Source organism: Tauraco erythrolophus, chromosome 17, assembly GCF_009769465.1.
Source record: "Tauraco erythrolophus isolate bTauEry1 chromosome 17, bTauEry1.pri, whole genome shotgun sequence".
Taxonomy (NCBI): Eukaryota; Metazoa; Chordata; class Aves; order Musophagiformes; family Musophagidae; genus Tauraco; species Tauraco erythrolophus.
Genome location: NC_141481.1, coordinates 13,655,849 through 13,670,307, shown reverse-complemented (window position 1 = coordinate 13,670,307; position 14,459 = coordinate 13,655,849). Strand labels below are relative to the sequence as shown.

General features: G+C 48.1%; 1 protein-coding gene across 1 annotated transcript; it reads right to left on the bottom strand.

Moving 5' to 3' along the window:
- Window positions 1-348: 348 nt before the first annotated feature.
- On the bottom strand, window positions 349-3,658 carry LOC147527576 (uncharacterized). The gene is made up of 6 exons (XM_086622496.1): window positions 3,633-3,658; window positions 2,607-2,861; window positions 2,080-2,186; window positions 1,554-1,666; window positions 1,023-1,110; window positions 349-470 (listed from the first exon to the last, which is right to left on the bottom strand). The coding sequence occupies exons 1-6, from the start codon at window positions 3,656-3,658 to the stop codon at window positions 349-351; spliced, it is 711 nt and encodes a 236-aa protein (XP_086478622.1).
- Window positions 3,659-14,459: the final 10,801 nt, after the last annotated feature.

The following is a 14,459-nucleotide window of genomic DNA, read 5'->3' as shown; positions in this document are numbered from 1 at the left end:
TACCTGGGGTACCTAGATGGGCAGTGCTAAGTGCAGTGTGCTGTTAATAAGTAGAGCTGCTTGTTACTTCCAGGTAGAATCCAAGGAGAAACTTGTGGTTTCTAGGGCCCGATCCTGAAAGCACTGTTGGGTTTTGTCCTTGCAGCTTCAAAGCTCTGGTTAAGGTGTGAAGATGGGGCTCCACACAACGTACTTTACCAGCCAATGCACCAGACTGCAGATTTCTTTATGACTTTTACCATCCTGCAGTTGCACCTCTAGGTTATTGCTAAGCAGCGATGAACTCTGAAGAAGGTAAGCAACCTTGTTGATTGAAGGGTTGTGCAGCTTTCTCTGTGCTAGAACCCCTTACCATTTAGGGGATAATCCTAACAAAACAGTGTTTAGCAGCCAGAGGGGGAGAACGCAGTAAAAAAGCTGAAACGTGTGGTTTCTCATATATGTTGTTGCTCTTCCAGTTACAGGAGGTGCTGAAATAAATATTAGGGCACTTAATGAGTTCTGTATCCACAGAGACAACGATCTGTTCAGGGGTCTGGAATAGCTGTTCCACCTCCTGATAGCTTCCCCATAGCCCATTTGGAAATGTTTTACTCGTGGAGTAGACTCCCAAGGGAAGGAGTGAGTGTCAGCTGCGAAGTCGGTTACGATTAGGTTGTGCAGAGCACTGGGGGACACGTGATGTGCAACGGTCCTGCTGCTCCTTCACAGCGAGACCCAGTGAGACTTCCCAGTTGACCCAGTATGCAGCGTTCTGTGCAGTGATACTGAGCTTACAGCAGAATGTGTGCCAGCAGATCCCACTGCACAATCTGACACGTCATTTTTTTCACGTGATAAGCTACGATTTCCTACACAGTAGGAGAGAATCTGCCCTCAGGCAGACAAGGAGTGACCTTTTTTTGTATTCTTTTGCTGTGTATGTAAAAGCCTTTCGGAATTTGTTCTCGTTCTAAACAAATGCAAGGGTGTCAGCACTAGGGGAATCCAGATAGTGACTCCGAAGTACCTCTTTCACTCACCTGCTGATGGCTGTTGAGAATATCCTGCTTCAAGGGGAAATGCAAAATTAGGTCCCAGCAAATCTTGCAGGCTCTGAGCACTGAGTTCCTACACAGGAAAAATAATAATAATGCAAGAATTGGGTGCGTTCATACAAAATTATGTGGAGTTGCTTGTTCAGTATTACATAACAGAGACTTCGAAGCTGTACAGCAGCACTTGGGTCATGTTGGCTGCTCCCAGACAAAGTGCAGGTGGGATTGTGCAAGAACCTGGCCCTGCTCTCTACAGAGAGGCTGGTGTCTCCAAGGCAGAGCTGGCAGCAGTGCTCAATTTTGTGATGTGTTGTGATCATTTCTTCTGCATTAAAGCCCTATGAATGGATTGGTGACCATGGTGGGGTGGTTGGAGGCAAATTTGATGACGCCTTGGGCTGTGATTTGGCCTTTGCCGAGGAAATTCTAATTCTTCTGAAGCCCAGTACAACATGTTGTTGTCAAGAGTGAACTATGGCGGTGCTGGTTGCTCTGCACTCACTTTCAGCTCACTACCTTGAATTTGACGTTGAAGCGAACGAGATCTTGCATGGAGGATCGTTGTATGAATTTCCCAAGATTTATGTCAATCCAGTTTCTCATTCCTCTTTGGATATCACAGGCAATCCCTAGAAAGAGGAGAAAACCTGCAGGTCTATTGACAAGGCAGCGTTACAAACTAAGATGACCTGTGTTCTTTCAGGGCAGCGTGATGATGCTAATGAAAGGCACAGGAGTAGGACACTGTTCCTTTGGGTATTGGCTGTTTTAGATTGTTTGCTGAATTAAGGGGCTATAACGGAGCCAATTCTAACTCTGGGAAATATCCTCATGCAGTGTGAGTACAACCCACAACGGGAACAGCTCCATGGAGACTTTAAATCAAGTCTGGATTCCTGCTCAGTGAAGTTGGTTCCTGCCACGTGGACAGTTGAGTGAAGGTAGGAATCCATGGCTGATATTTTGTAGCCTGGAAACAAACTCTGTGATCGCTGTCTATCCTTTGGGTTTTAGAATTATTCTGCTGCTTTGGTGCTGTTACCTGTTGGGTGTGATTGTTGGCTCAGGTAGGTTTTCATGTAGCTGTTATATATGTTGGTTTTGTTGGAAGGTGAGAGGGACTCGTAAGCGATACTGAATCCTGTGACTCTGGGAAAGAAAAGAGGACATTTTCAGACAGGAACTGTACTTGTTTGGAGTTTTAAGGAGGTTGACCTCTTGTTTCCAACCTTCTGCGTGGTGTAGGTGGTGCTTGAGGCTGCCGCATCTCTTAATTGGACTTAACAGAAGAGGCTCATGAAAGTTCCCATTTATATGAGCAGAAAAACGTTTTAGAACATATGGAAGTTGCTCACAGCTTTCCAGCAGTGACAAGCAAATTAAGCGACCTGGAAGACCTCTGTGCAATTCCTGCCTAGTGGTTCTGTGTTTGGTTTCAGATGATAAACAGAATGCTAAGAGACTCAGAGCTCAGTCCTTCTGTCTTAAAAATCCAAACCATGGAGGTGTTAGCTGAAACTCTAGCTTTTAACTGTGCTGTCATCACCCTAAGAGTGGAGGTCAACTCACGTTGCTTGATAGGAGTTACAGGAGACGTTGGTCCCCAGCCACCCCAGGTAGGTTTTGTTCATACCAGACAGCAATAAGGGCAGCTGCTGCTGGAACCAGGCTGCCCAGCTTTCACTGGAGAAGTTCTGGAGTTCAGGTCTCAGCTTTACGAGTACTGTCTTCACTATTGCGTCTTTGACCGGCATGCTGGGTAAAGAGGTCAGATTTAGCTGTGGTGTAAGGAAAGCAAAACCATCTTGAAGTTCTTGATAAGTTCTGGATAAACATTTAAATCAGAAGAGGCTGTTAAGGGAACATCTGCAGCACTATTGTAACAAAATGAAATATATTAGTTGCCTGTCCCTATCCAGGATTTAAGTCTATTATCTTCTTGGTCATTAGAGTCCCCAACACAAGAAGGACATGGAGCTGCTGGAGCGGGTCCAGAGGAGGCCACAAAGATGATCTGAGGGCTGGAGCACCTCTGCTGTGGAGACAGGCTGAGAGAGTTGGGGTTGTTCAGCCTGGAGAAGAGAAGGCTCTGGGGTGATCTTATTGCAGCTTTCCAGTACTTAAAGGGGACCTACAGGAAAGCTGGAGAGGGGCTTTTTACAAGGGCGTGTAGTGACAGAACAAGGGGCAATGGCTTTAAACTGAAAGAGGGCAGATTTAGATTAGAGATAAAGAAGAAATTTTTCACTCTGAGGGTGGTGAGGCACTGGCACAGGTTGCCCAGAGAAGCTGTGGCTGCCCCATCCCTGGAAGTGTTCAAGGCCAGGTTAGATGAGGCTTTGGGCAACCTGGTGTAGTGGAGGGTGTCCCTGCCCATGGCAGGGAGGTTGGAACTAGATGATCTTTGAGGTCCCTTCCAACCCAAACCATTCTGTGATTCTACAAGAAAATACCCCCTTTTGAGCAGAGTCACTGTCTGATTTTGGTTACACCCAGTGATAAAACATGAAGGTAAAAAGCAGCTCTTGCCTGATCCATAACTAGTGATGCAAGAGTGACTGCCCTTGGAGCAGCTGCAGCCCTGTGGGCACTTACACAGAGTGGTAGTAGGGGCATGGCATGCCCAAGGGCAGCAGCTCCAGTGCTGTTGCGTTCACGTGGGGGAGCAGAACGCTGCAGCCTGTGCAGCCACGTAGCTGTGTCTTCCAGGGACGTGTCAGTGATTTGTGGAAAGATGATCTCAGCTGACATCATGAGCATTGTTTCTCGAACTTTAGTGCTTCCTAGGAAAGCAGAGCTCTGAGGAAGGAGGGAGAAATTGAGGCAGGTGATGAGCAGAGCTGTTAGAAAGCCTTGAATATCGAAGCTAAAAAAGTGGTGAAGGAAAAATTGGCAAAATAACCATAATTTCTCTTCTTCGCTGCTCTCCTCCCCTTCCTTCCTCTCCTGTTTAACAACAAAAGTTGGAAATATGACCTGACTGTGTTCTTGTGAGGGAGTTGACCTTGGCAATCCAGGTTTTCTTTTGTCAGCAGAGTTGGACAGCAAAGCAAGCCAGGTGCTTGAATTTCCTTTCCTTTACACTCCCACAGCCACTGCTTTTGTTGGGGCAGTCAGCAGAGTGGTTACTGTGTGAAGCGGGACTGGGGCAACGCTCAGGCTTCTCAGCTGGGCTTATTGTTAACTGGTACGAGCGGCCTCAGCCCAGCAGGACCAGGGCAGGCGGCAGAGCCTGCTTCTCGCTCGTACACAAGTGTTTTAATGGATGCTGACAATTTTAGAGGCCTGGTCCAGAGCCTTTTATAAGCCCTTAGACTACCAGAGATCAGCAGTAGAGAAGCCCTTGCCGTTTACATCCTGGCTCTAGGTTGGAGTGGTGGATGGGAGATGATCAGAGAGAAGTAAAATATTGCTGAAAGGCAGAGACCTAAGCCATAGAGCTGGCTGGATTCCCTGCATTGGGAAGAAGAGCTGTACTGTGGCTGAAGCAAGGTCTGGTTACTGAATTAGATCATAGAATCATAGAATGGTTTGGCTTGTAAGGGACCTCAAAGATCATCCAGTTCCAACCTCCCTGCCATGGGCAGGGACACCCTCCACTACACCAGGTTGCTCAAAGCCTCATCCAACCTGGCCTTGAACACTTCCAGGGATGGGGCAGCCACAGCTTCTCTGGGCAACCTGTTCCTGGGAGTGTGCTCAGCCGTGGGCGCGCAAGGAGCTGTAGCAGAGCAGGGGGCTTAAGCTGAGCAGAGGCAAAGCTCAAACTGACCCCACTGAAATCTGTCGTTAATCCAGTGAAATCTTCGTAACAAGCGTTGGCTGCAAATGCCCCCAAGTTCCTTTGCAGCCAGTCCAGACTTGTTTCCTGTCCCAAAGCACACGCAGAACCTGCAGCACAGGAGAACATGAGAGCGCCACTCTCGTGGTTTGCGGGAACGCACAGGAATGCTGAAAACCCATTTGAGATTTTGGCTCATGTTACCTGTCATGGTGTGTTGGCTTTCAAGGAAGGTCAGCAAAGCCCTACAGATGCCTTGCTGGTTCGTGGGCAACAGGGACATGTATGCCTGGCTCAAGGAGAACACACCGTGGAGGGAAATCACATCAGAAAGATTTAATTCCTGCTTTCCAGCTGGTGCTGTGATGCTATAGATGGGAGAGATGTTTCTGTAGCATGAACAGAGTTTCATGAAATGAAAGAGGAAGAGGAAGGGAAAGCTCACTTGTCAGGGAATGGTATGTTGCTTCATTTCTTACTGGCTGCCATCTGTATGTGAAAGACTGGACCACCAAGGGTGTGTGAGAGATCTGTGCTGCAGGGCAGGATTAGCTCTGTGCAGATGTTTGTCTAGGCTGTTGTCAGAAGTCCTTAGAGACTGTGATAGTGCAGCCTCCCCTAGGGATCTCTTTGTGTGCTTCCTGAATCCCTGAACCCCCTGAACAGCTCATGAAATGGGTTGCCAAATTCATTTCGGAGTGTTTGCCATATAGCAAATATAAACTGTTGGATCTGGACCATTTGCTATCGATATACAAGTCCTGTACAGATGCAAAAAGCAGAGCCGTGTCATGCCAGCCCCCAAGAATACTGTTGTGCCAGAAAGGGAAATTCAAGACCGGGTTGGAAATGTCTATCCTGGGCCCAACTCTGCTGGTCTTTTCATGCATCTTTCCTGGGTCAGAGCAGGACTGTTGTTGGCAACATGGTCTTCCCTGCTTTGTGTGGCCCAGACGTGACTGTCTGTGCCGTTTCCTTCCAGTGCTGCCCTTTGGAGTTTGTCTCTCAGCTTAATCTGTTTCATTAGACAAGGTATTTCCTCTCATCTCTTCCTGATGTTCTTTCATCTTACTGCTCCTAGTTGCACTGTTTTACAAACAGGTGAAATCTATTTAATAGAAATCATAACTAACTTTGTACTGTATTAGCAAATGCTTTTATTTGCTTTTGCAGTTTTACTCAAAGGAAGATCTGACCCTGGCTATTTTGTTTGCCTGGTGGAGCATGTCTGTAAATGACCTATATTTCTTCTGCCTTTCCCGTCCTGGAAAATAAGGACACAGCCAGACAAATTGCCTGCCTGTGGCTCCATGTGCTGTTTTGAATGTGACATTCAGCCAGGTTAAACCCTCTGTCTCTTTCCCTACAGAGCAGGTCACTGCAAGGGGCAGGACAAGGCTGGACACTCTGAGCAAAGTAAGTCCCTTGCAGGTACTTGGCATAGCAAGGTGCTGGGTGAGTGGGGGGAGAGGGTACTTAAGAAGAGTGTTTAGGGCTGGTGACCTTTGGCTGATGGGTTTAGGGAGAGTGAGAGATGTGAGTCATGCTAGAGATTGAGTTTGGCTTCCCAGTTCATGAGCTGGGTCTCTGACTTCCATAACGTGGGCTCTGTCTTTGCCCCACCTTCTTTCCTAGGTCTGTGTGTGAGCTGTCACCACTATAAGTGCACACACGTGCGTGTATATTCATAGATAAAGGAGGGGGCAGGTTAGACTGCTCTGTTGCATCGCAAGGTGTCAGCCTTGCTGTAAGGAGAAGCAGTGGAGAACTCTTGGTTTCTTCTGACTCATACAGGAGCACGTTTCCTTGAAGCTGTGAAATACAGAGGCAGAGCTTCTGTGTGCTTGAGAATAAGGAGTGCCTGTCAGTTATTGCTATGTTTTGCTGCACTTCAGTGCATGGTTGAGATGGCCAAGTGCTGATGATACTCACAACAGAGGCAGAAGGGGCAGGAGCATTGTTAGGTGCCTGCGGCACCTCACCCTTTCTTGCCTGGCACTCTGGAAGGTGTGTGTGTGCTTTGGGAGGACCTGCTCAGCCAAAGGACGTGGGAGTTGGGAGAATGTGGCACAGCAGCTGACACACCAGTAGCACTGTTCCTGTAGTGCTGGATGCCAAATACTTTTAATGCTGTGAGCACCATGGTACCAGCAGAGCTGATGGTTGAGGGGCCAGTGTTGTGTTAGCCTGGTTCTTCCTGAGCTGCCCTTCAAGGCTGGGCTGGGTTTCTGGGAGCACGTGTCAGCTCTGAGCCTCCTCCTGCTGAAAACTGGTCTTCCAGTAATGTAAATGTCCATAAAACTGGTCGTGCTTCTTACTCCTGGCTGCTGATGTGTCTTGAGTGTCTCCAAGAGGCATAGCCTCAAGACCCTGTCCTGATGGGTAGCTAAACCTGGCGGGGGGTGTTGGAACTAAATGATCTTTAAGATCTCTTCAAACCTCAACTATTCTGTGATTCTATAAACGGGATTAGGGCATTGCTAAACAACACTTCTGCTCTCTAGTGCAGCCAGTCGGTCACCAGCAGGAATAGAAACCTTACAGAGAGAGGAAGATCAGGTGTCAGAGTAAACACTTTTTTTTTTTTTTTTAGCTTGGTTGGGCTTATAATTCAGGACAAGGTTTGAGCGTTAGACGTAGGTGGTTTTTGACTATGTGCAACACAAACATTACAGAGGAGATTAAAGAGGAGAGAGAGAGGTAGAAAGCGAGCAAAATCTCTTGTGTAAACCTCTGGCAGGGTGTAATGTGGTGGTTGGGCTTTACTTTCAGCTATAAGCTGATATTTGATGCTATTTGGTCTTTTAATCCTGTCTTAATCATCTCTGGTGCATTTGCATTAGTCTCCGTGGCGCTTCCTTTAGCAGCGTGCAGAGGAAGGAGCATCCTGTGGCCAGAACAGGGTTTGCTCTGGAGTTGCTGCAACAGGAGATAAGTCAGGATTCAGTTTTAGTGCTGAGGTGCCTGAGAATTCGGCGTGTTTGATGGGAGGCAGGTCTCTGAGACCCCTGGCTTTCCTCTCTCCTCCAGTGCAGCCTAGAAGGAGCCTCGAGCGAAGGGCGGTGGGTGCAGGCAGGGGAGGACAGCTGGTCTGTGTGAGCTGTGAAGCACAAACCTTCAGTGTCAGGTTCTGGTGACCCCACTGGCATTCCTAGGTGTGGGTGCAGTAACATCTTGAAGACAATGATGTTTCTTTTCGTACATCCCCTGCTTGTAACCAAATGCTTAAGCAAACAGAGGTGAGAGAAGCTGCTTACTGAACCAAATACTGCCTTGTTTATAAAAATCTCTGTAGCTGACATTTAAGGAGGAGGCACGTAATTCCACGCAGTCACTTAGCTGGCTGTGACCTGTGCGCTTACGCATTCTTTTAAAGATCTGCATGGAGATAAGAACCAGTCCTGACAATTCGAAACTCTACTTGCATTGATAATAAACCTGAGGGTGTAATTTTTGCTCCGTCGCCTTCTGAACCGATGGCTGCTTCTAGTATCTGCCGCTCCTTGAGACAGAGCTGTGTAATTTAATTGCCTGTGTGGAGAGTCAGCTCCTTTTCTGCTGTGAACTGTCCCTCTGCTTTGTCCCAGTGAATCCACTGGTTTGCACTGGTTTGCAGAGGAAGGTGGCTACGCAGCCTGTGCTGCGAAGGCTGTGATGCCAGGCAGCACACGTGCCCGTTCATACTAACGCTCTCGTGTTACCAGCACTGACCACAGCAGTCTGTTCAAGAGGAAATCTTTATTTTTAGATTATCTGTGACATGAGGCTTTCAAAAAATGCATCTTCTGCCTTAACTCAGGACTTTTCAGGCTGCCAGCCCAGAACATTGCTCCAGGCTAAGTGGTTGTGAGACTGATCCACTCTTAAGCTGGGACACGTTCTGATGAGTGCCTGGAGAGCTCTCCTGGCTTTTTCTGCGGTTCTGCAGGTGGGCAACAGCGGCTTTGGTCCAGAGCAGCAGAAGCAAGGGCAGGACTGCTGTGCAGAGGAAGCACTGAGCCATGGGGCAATGCTAGTTGGTTCACTGCCACTGAAATCACAGTTCTCGCGCGTGGCTGGTTTTTTAGCAGTGTTTCCTTGTTGGCATTTTTGGAGAGATAAGGAGGGGAGAGATTTCACACAGCCTTACTTCAGTTCTCAGGGAGTCTTCCCTTGTGTGCCAAGTCCCACTCCTCCTGAGAGGATAAAAGAAGAGCTAATTGCAAGTGATGACTGTATCATAACACCATTTTTGAGAGCTTGGAGCTTTTGATGCCTTCAACCACAGATTTCACATCACTTCTGTCTTTATCCTCTTCTGTCAGCTCTAGATGCAGCCTTCTGTAGGGGGCTCGTGCAGCTCTGGCAGGCTCTAGCAGCAAGCCCATCCGTCCCTTGCCCCGCTGCCCGCTGTTTCAGCTGGGATAGAGGTAGTTTTTCTTCTTAGCAGCTAGAAGAGCTCTGTGTTTTGGATTAAGCACGGAATTTGTTATGAGAAGAACGTTGATAGCACACTGATGTTTAGAGTTGGTACTGAGACAGCAAGGATCTTTTTTTTGCCAGTGTGCAGGAGCACAACAGGCTGGGGGAGGCATGGCTGGGACAAAAGGCCCACAACTCCCCTTAGGATTTGAACTTACATTTCAAATCAAGGGCCAAATTGCCCAATGGGGTGTTTCATATCATGCAACGTCATGCCCAGTATATAGATGAAGGTTGACTGGGAAGCTGGAATCTCTCTTTTGGGGACTCTCAGTCTCTCAGAGTTTTCTCTCTCTCTCACTGTTCCAGCAGCTCCATCTCCTTCCTGTGTTGGAGACCCCAGAGCTGAACGCAGCACTGCAGGGGGGGTCTGGGGAGAGCAGAGCAGAGGGGCAGAATCCCCTCCCTCGACCTGCTGCCCACGCTGCTTTGGGTGCAGCCCAGGACACGGTTGGCTTTCTGGGCTGCCAGTGCACATTGCTGGTTCATGTCCAGCTTTTCATCTACCAATACCTGCCATGTCCTTCTCCACAGGGCTGCTCTCAATCTCTTCATCCTCCAGCCTGTGTTGATACTGGGCATCGCCCCAGTGCAGGTGAAGGGATCTACTGTGATGGACATGGAAACAAAGAATTAATTTGGTTTCCCTTCCTAGATGCCTCCAGATCCTCCTTTTACAACTGGATCATATTGTCCCAGCACGGCCCTGACAGATTTCTTCTTCATGAGGCAACTGATGATTCTATGATCCTATAAAACCAGAAAAATTTCTTACTTCCAATAACTTCCTTTGCCTTTCTGTTCAGTTAGGAGTTTGGGTTTCTTTGTGAGGTATTATGCATTTGCTTTCAGCCTTCACTATACCTTTACGTAATTTCCACGGTATCGGCAACATTTTAGCCTTTTAACTGCCCCTTTTGGTTTCTCTTCAGCAAGCTTTCTTATTTTGTGCTCTGTTGTTCCTGTTCTTGAACGTCTCCTTCCAGTTCTGGGTGATGCACTGTGTTTAGGGATAAAGAAGAGCTCACTGGTGGGGCTCTCTGGACCCAGTGAGTCACAATGGCCCTTGCAAGGTTACAGAGGAGCTCTGCTGTGGTCTGACTTACATCAGTAAAAGCCTGAGGCCCATCCTGTAAGGGTGCTCTCCTGAGCTAATGGGAGACCTGACTTTTCCGAGAAAGCACAAAGCCCCTTTTGTCCTGGATGAAAACCTCTGGGAAGCACAGTGACTTCGGGCTGAGTGGGGTGTGTGGTGTGAGTGGTGGGGAAGGGATGGGGAAGGATTTATTGTCCGTTGCCACACCTGGCTTAGCATGGCAGGAACACCTTGGCAATAAATTGTGCAGTTTATTGTTACTGAAGAGCACTTGAGCCATACTTGATGCTACACATGCACCGTCAGGTCGGGTGGGAAGGTGGTTATTAAGGCACTGACTCACTTTCCTGTGGTACAAACCATATCTCAGGCCTGTCCCGCTCCTGCTCACCCACTGCAGATTTCATTGCCTTTCTCCAAAAGAAAATAAACTTTGCGAAGAGGGCGGAATGCGAGAGGGAAGGGAAGGCAGAGAGAGGTCTCCTGCATAATCGTGTTGAGCTAGAAGTGATTGTTATTACAGGTGAGCTCCAAAATCCCCCTCACAGGCCTATGCAAGGGCAGGCTGGGTATATACAATTGCACCATGGTGCCAAGGGTGGCCCGGACAGTTCCAGAGACCCCTTCCAGCTCTGTACTTCTTGGATCAGAGAAGATCTCAGGTTGTCTCCCACCGAGAGCAGGTTTTACCAGCATTCCTGTTACATGCTCTGTGTTGCCATTTATCTGCAGCTGAGAAGCCTGATGCTGCAAAATTAGAAAAGTCCGTAAAGGGTGGGGAGAGCCGTGTTTAGGAAGGGAACATGGTGCAGATGAGACTAATGACAGGGAGGGCTCTGCCCCTGGGGAGGTGGTAGCTGAGGGTGTTCTGGGCTCCGTCCCCTGAAAGACTCGCCTGCCCAGGCGTGGGCTGCAAATATCTCATTCTTGCTTAGCCACAGTTGTCACCTGGATCACTGTGTGCTGCTAAGGATGTTCAGGTAATAGGAATAAAGTTCCTAGACCACGTCCCTTCTGGTTGACATGAAGGTTATTGCTGAATTATGGGCATAAAACCTGCTTTTTCACAGTTGTGTCATTTTGTGCGAGACTGACGTTCTCCTCTCTGGCCACCCATCAGGGTGGTCTTACCCTGCTCTGAAAACTGCCCTGACGTGCTAAGCAGTGCTGAGCCTCCCGTGGTAACGTGGCTGTGTCCCTGGGCCGGGCCAGGCTGGGAGCTGGAAAGTGCAGGAAAACCTGTCACAGCCCAGACTGCTCTTGCCAGCTTTCAGTGTTAGCAAGTGGTGAAGCTGCATGTGGCACCACATCTCAAAGCTAGAAATCCTCCAGCTGAAGGCCTGTTTCAGAGAGCTGTAACTGTCACTTAGGCTTCCTCAAGCAGATGCAATACCACAAATCAGCTCCAGCCTTACTCTATGTAACAATCAGAATTTTGCTTTGCTATGAAGCAAAAAACGTGACAGTGATTCACCTCTTACTGTGTTGAAATCATTGCCTATCCTCCCATCTTTGAGCTCCTCTGTCTGTCTTCATCTCCTCAACTGTATGCTCTTTGAATCAAAGACCTTCTTGTTTGTACCACACCTAGTGCTCTTGGATCCATGCTCATGGCTCATAGCTGCTAAAGGATGGACACAAGTGGCAGGTACTGGATGCTTCTGCTTGACCACTCTGTGAACAGGACTAAGAAAAGTACCGGTTTGTTTGCAGATGAAAGTTCCTCCTGGCCTTTGTGAACTCTGGTTTCTCTTCCTATGAGAGGGGGTGCTCTGCACACCCTTTAGGTATGCATGACTTCCTGGCTGACATGAGCAAAAAATCCTGACATTCTGCTTGCCCCTTCCTCCTGGTTTCCTCATCGGTGGCCAGGGCTCAGTGTTGGTTTTTTCTGCTTTTCAGATCTCTTCTGTTCTTGTGTTTCACCTCCCGATGCCCTAGGGAAGAGCCATAGGTCTGACTGCAGATGGCAGAGGCTTGCTGTGCCACACGGTCTTTGTTGCTTTCTTGGTTGACTGTTATGTGGACCCACAGTTCCTCCAGCAGCATGTCCAGGGCTCCTCAGCAGCACATACCTATCTGACCCTCCATCGTGGACAGCCTGCTTGCAATGTCGAATTTCTAAAAGGTGCAAGACTGGAAGCTTTGATATTTGAAACCTGATTGAAGGATCTCCCCTCCTTCTCAAGGGAACCTCATTTGGATTTCCTGGAGAAGAGGCTACTTGCTTTGAACTAGAAGTCTCTAAATGTAACTGTTTACAGAATGATGTGTTTCAAGTTTGTACAGGTCTGGGTAGCTTAGAATGAGTGTTGATGAGAGTCACTTTCACAGTGGGCGTCCTGTGCACTTCTGAGTCAGACAAACTACGTTTGTGATTCAGTGCTGCACTAGTTCCAAAATAGCTGATAAACATGTTAAGTGTGATAAAGAGAACTGGGAGTGTGGAGAGAGCCAGTCTTTGGGTAGGTGGTGATGTTGTGAGTCAACACTGGGTTTTCTCAGTGCTGCCACTAACACATGAGTTATAGGTGGGCATGATGGGGCAGGCCTAAGGCTGGGGCGTTACAGGCTTATGGAAAAAAACTTCTCTTGAAAAGCATCAGTAAAGTGATCAAACAAAGATTTTAAAATCTGAGGGTGCAAAATAACTCTGCTACATCTGGAGAAATTGAAATAGTTACTGCGGGCAATTTCCTAGTGACTTAGGGGCTCAGAGCCAAGGGGGGAAAAAAGTCTGAAATGGGTGGCAGATAATTTAATATCCACCTCCTGTCAATCTGCAGCAGGTCTCATTTTTATTCTTGCAGATTATGCTTACCAAGTTTTCCTTGCTGAAGTGCTTAGAGAGTGGCCGTTAGCCTGGGGAGAACACAAGTTCAGTCTAAATCACGTCCTCCTGTTTGCTGATGCACAGGTCTGGGGAGATCGTGGGGGGACACCACCTTGTGTGTTTTGGGCAAAGGAACAGGACAAACTAATTCCTCAGCTCCTGCAGCATGGTTGCTGCAGAAAGACCCCTTAAAAGCAAATGTGATCTCTAAACAACAAGAACGTTGTTTAGTTTTTACAATAGAGCAGCCTGCAGGAATTGAAAAGCCCATAAAGTTATGTCCTAGGAACTTTGCAGCAAGGAAGTAAGTGAGGGTTTGTTGAGGAAAAGGCCACGTCAGATGATAGGGAGACCAGGCATCTCTGGGATTACAATTCTGGAGCCATTGGATATAACATTCCTACTCAGGGGTCTCATTGCTGTTGTGCTTGTGAGTGCTAACAAGCTGCTGCTGCGGGTGCTGGTGCAAGAGCCCATATGGCACTTGGGTGCAGATGCTGGGCACCTTGGTATGAAGCCAGTGTGCCCTGAGCACCTCAGCAAGCAAAGGTTCATCAAGGAAATAAGCTGGTGGCCATGCTGTGGGATTTGCCTGCCCCAGTCCTGGCCTTTTATCCTACTACAGGGCTGCATTCTTTTCTTTTTTTATTTCAGCTACCCTGATTCCTCTGCCCTGAGTGGAGAGCTCTGCGCTTCAGTTGATTGACCTTGCTGAGCCTGGAGCAGGGTTCCCAGTTGGACGTAACCTGTGATCTGAAAATGGCGTGGCCGGCCAGCAGAAGAGCTGCCATGTGTTCCTCTTTGGAGTTTCCCAGGTGGAGACATCTGCGGTAAGCAGCAATTTCAAGAAAAGTGCCAAATATTTCAAGCTCCACTGAAGCAGAATTTCCTGATGACAAACATTTCTTTAGTAACTGGAGGAGGGTGGTCCTAGAGTAGCTCTGTCCTGGGAATGCAGCTTTATTTTTATTGTCTCCTGTGAATGCCAAACACGTGCTGTGCAGGGCAGGGAGGGAACGCACCTATTCACTGCTCTCCTCGCTCCATGCAGCCTCACGTCGGGCTCAGTGTTTCCTACTGTATCCTAGGAATGGCATTAACAACACCCGTTTGTTTGTACTGCTAAACATTTGTGTTCTCAAGAACTTGCAGGTGTGTGCAGTGCTCCAAATCCATCCTGTAATTTCAGATGCAGTTTTGAGAAGCCAGAGACACACCCTGGTTTGCTCAGTGAAAAGCAGCCCTCTGCGA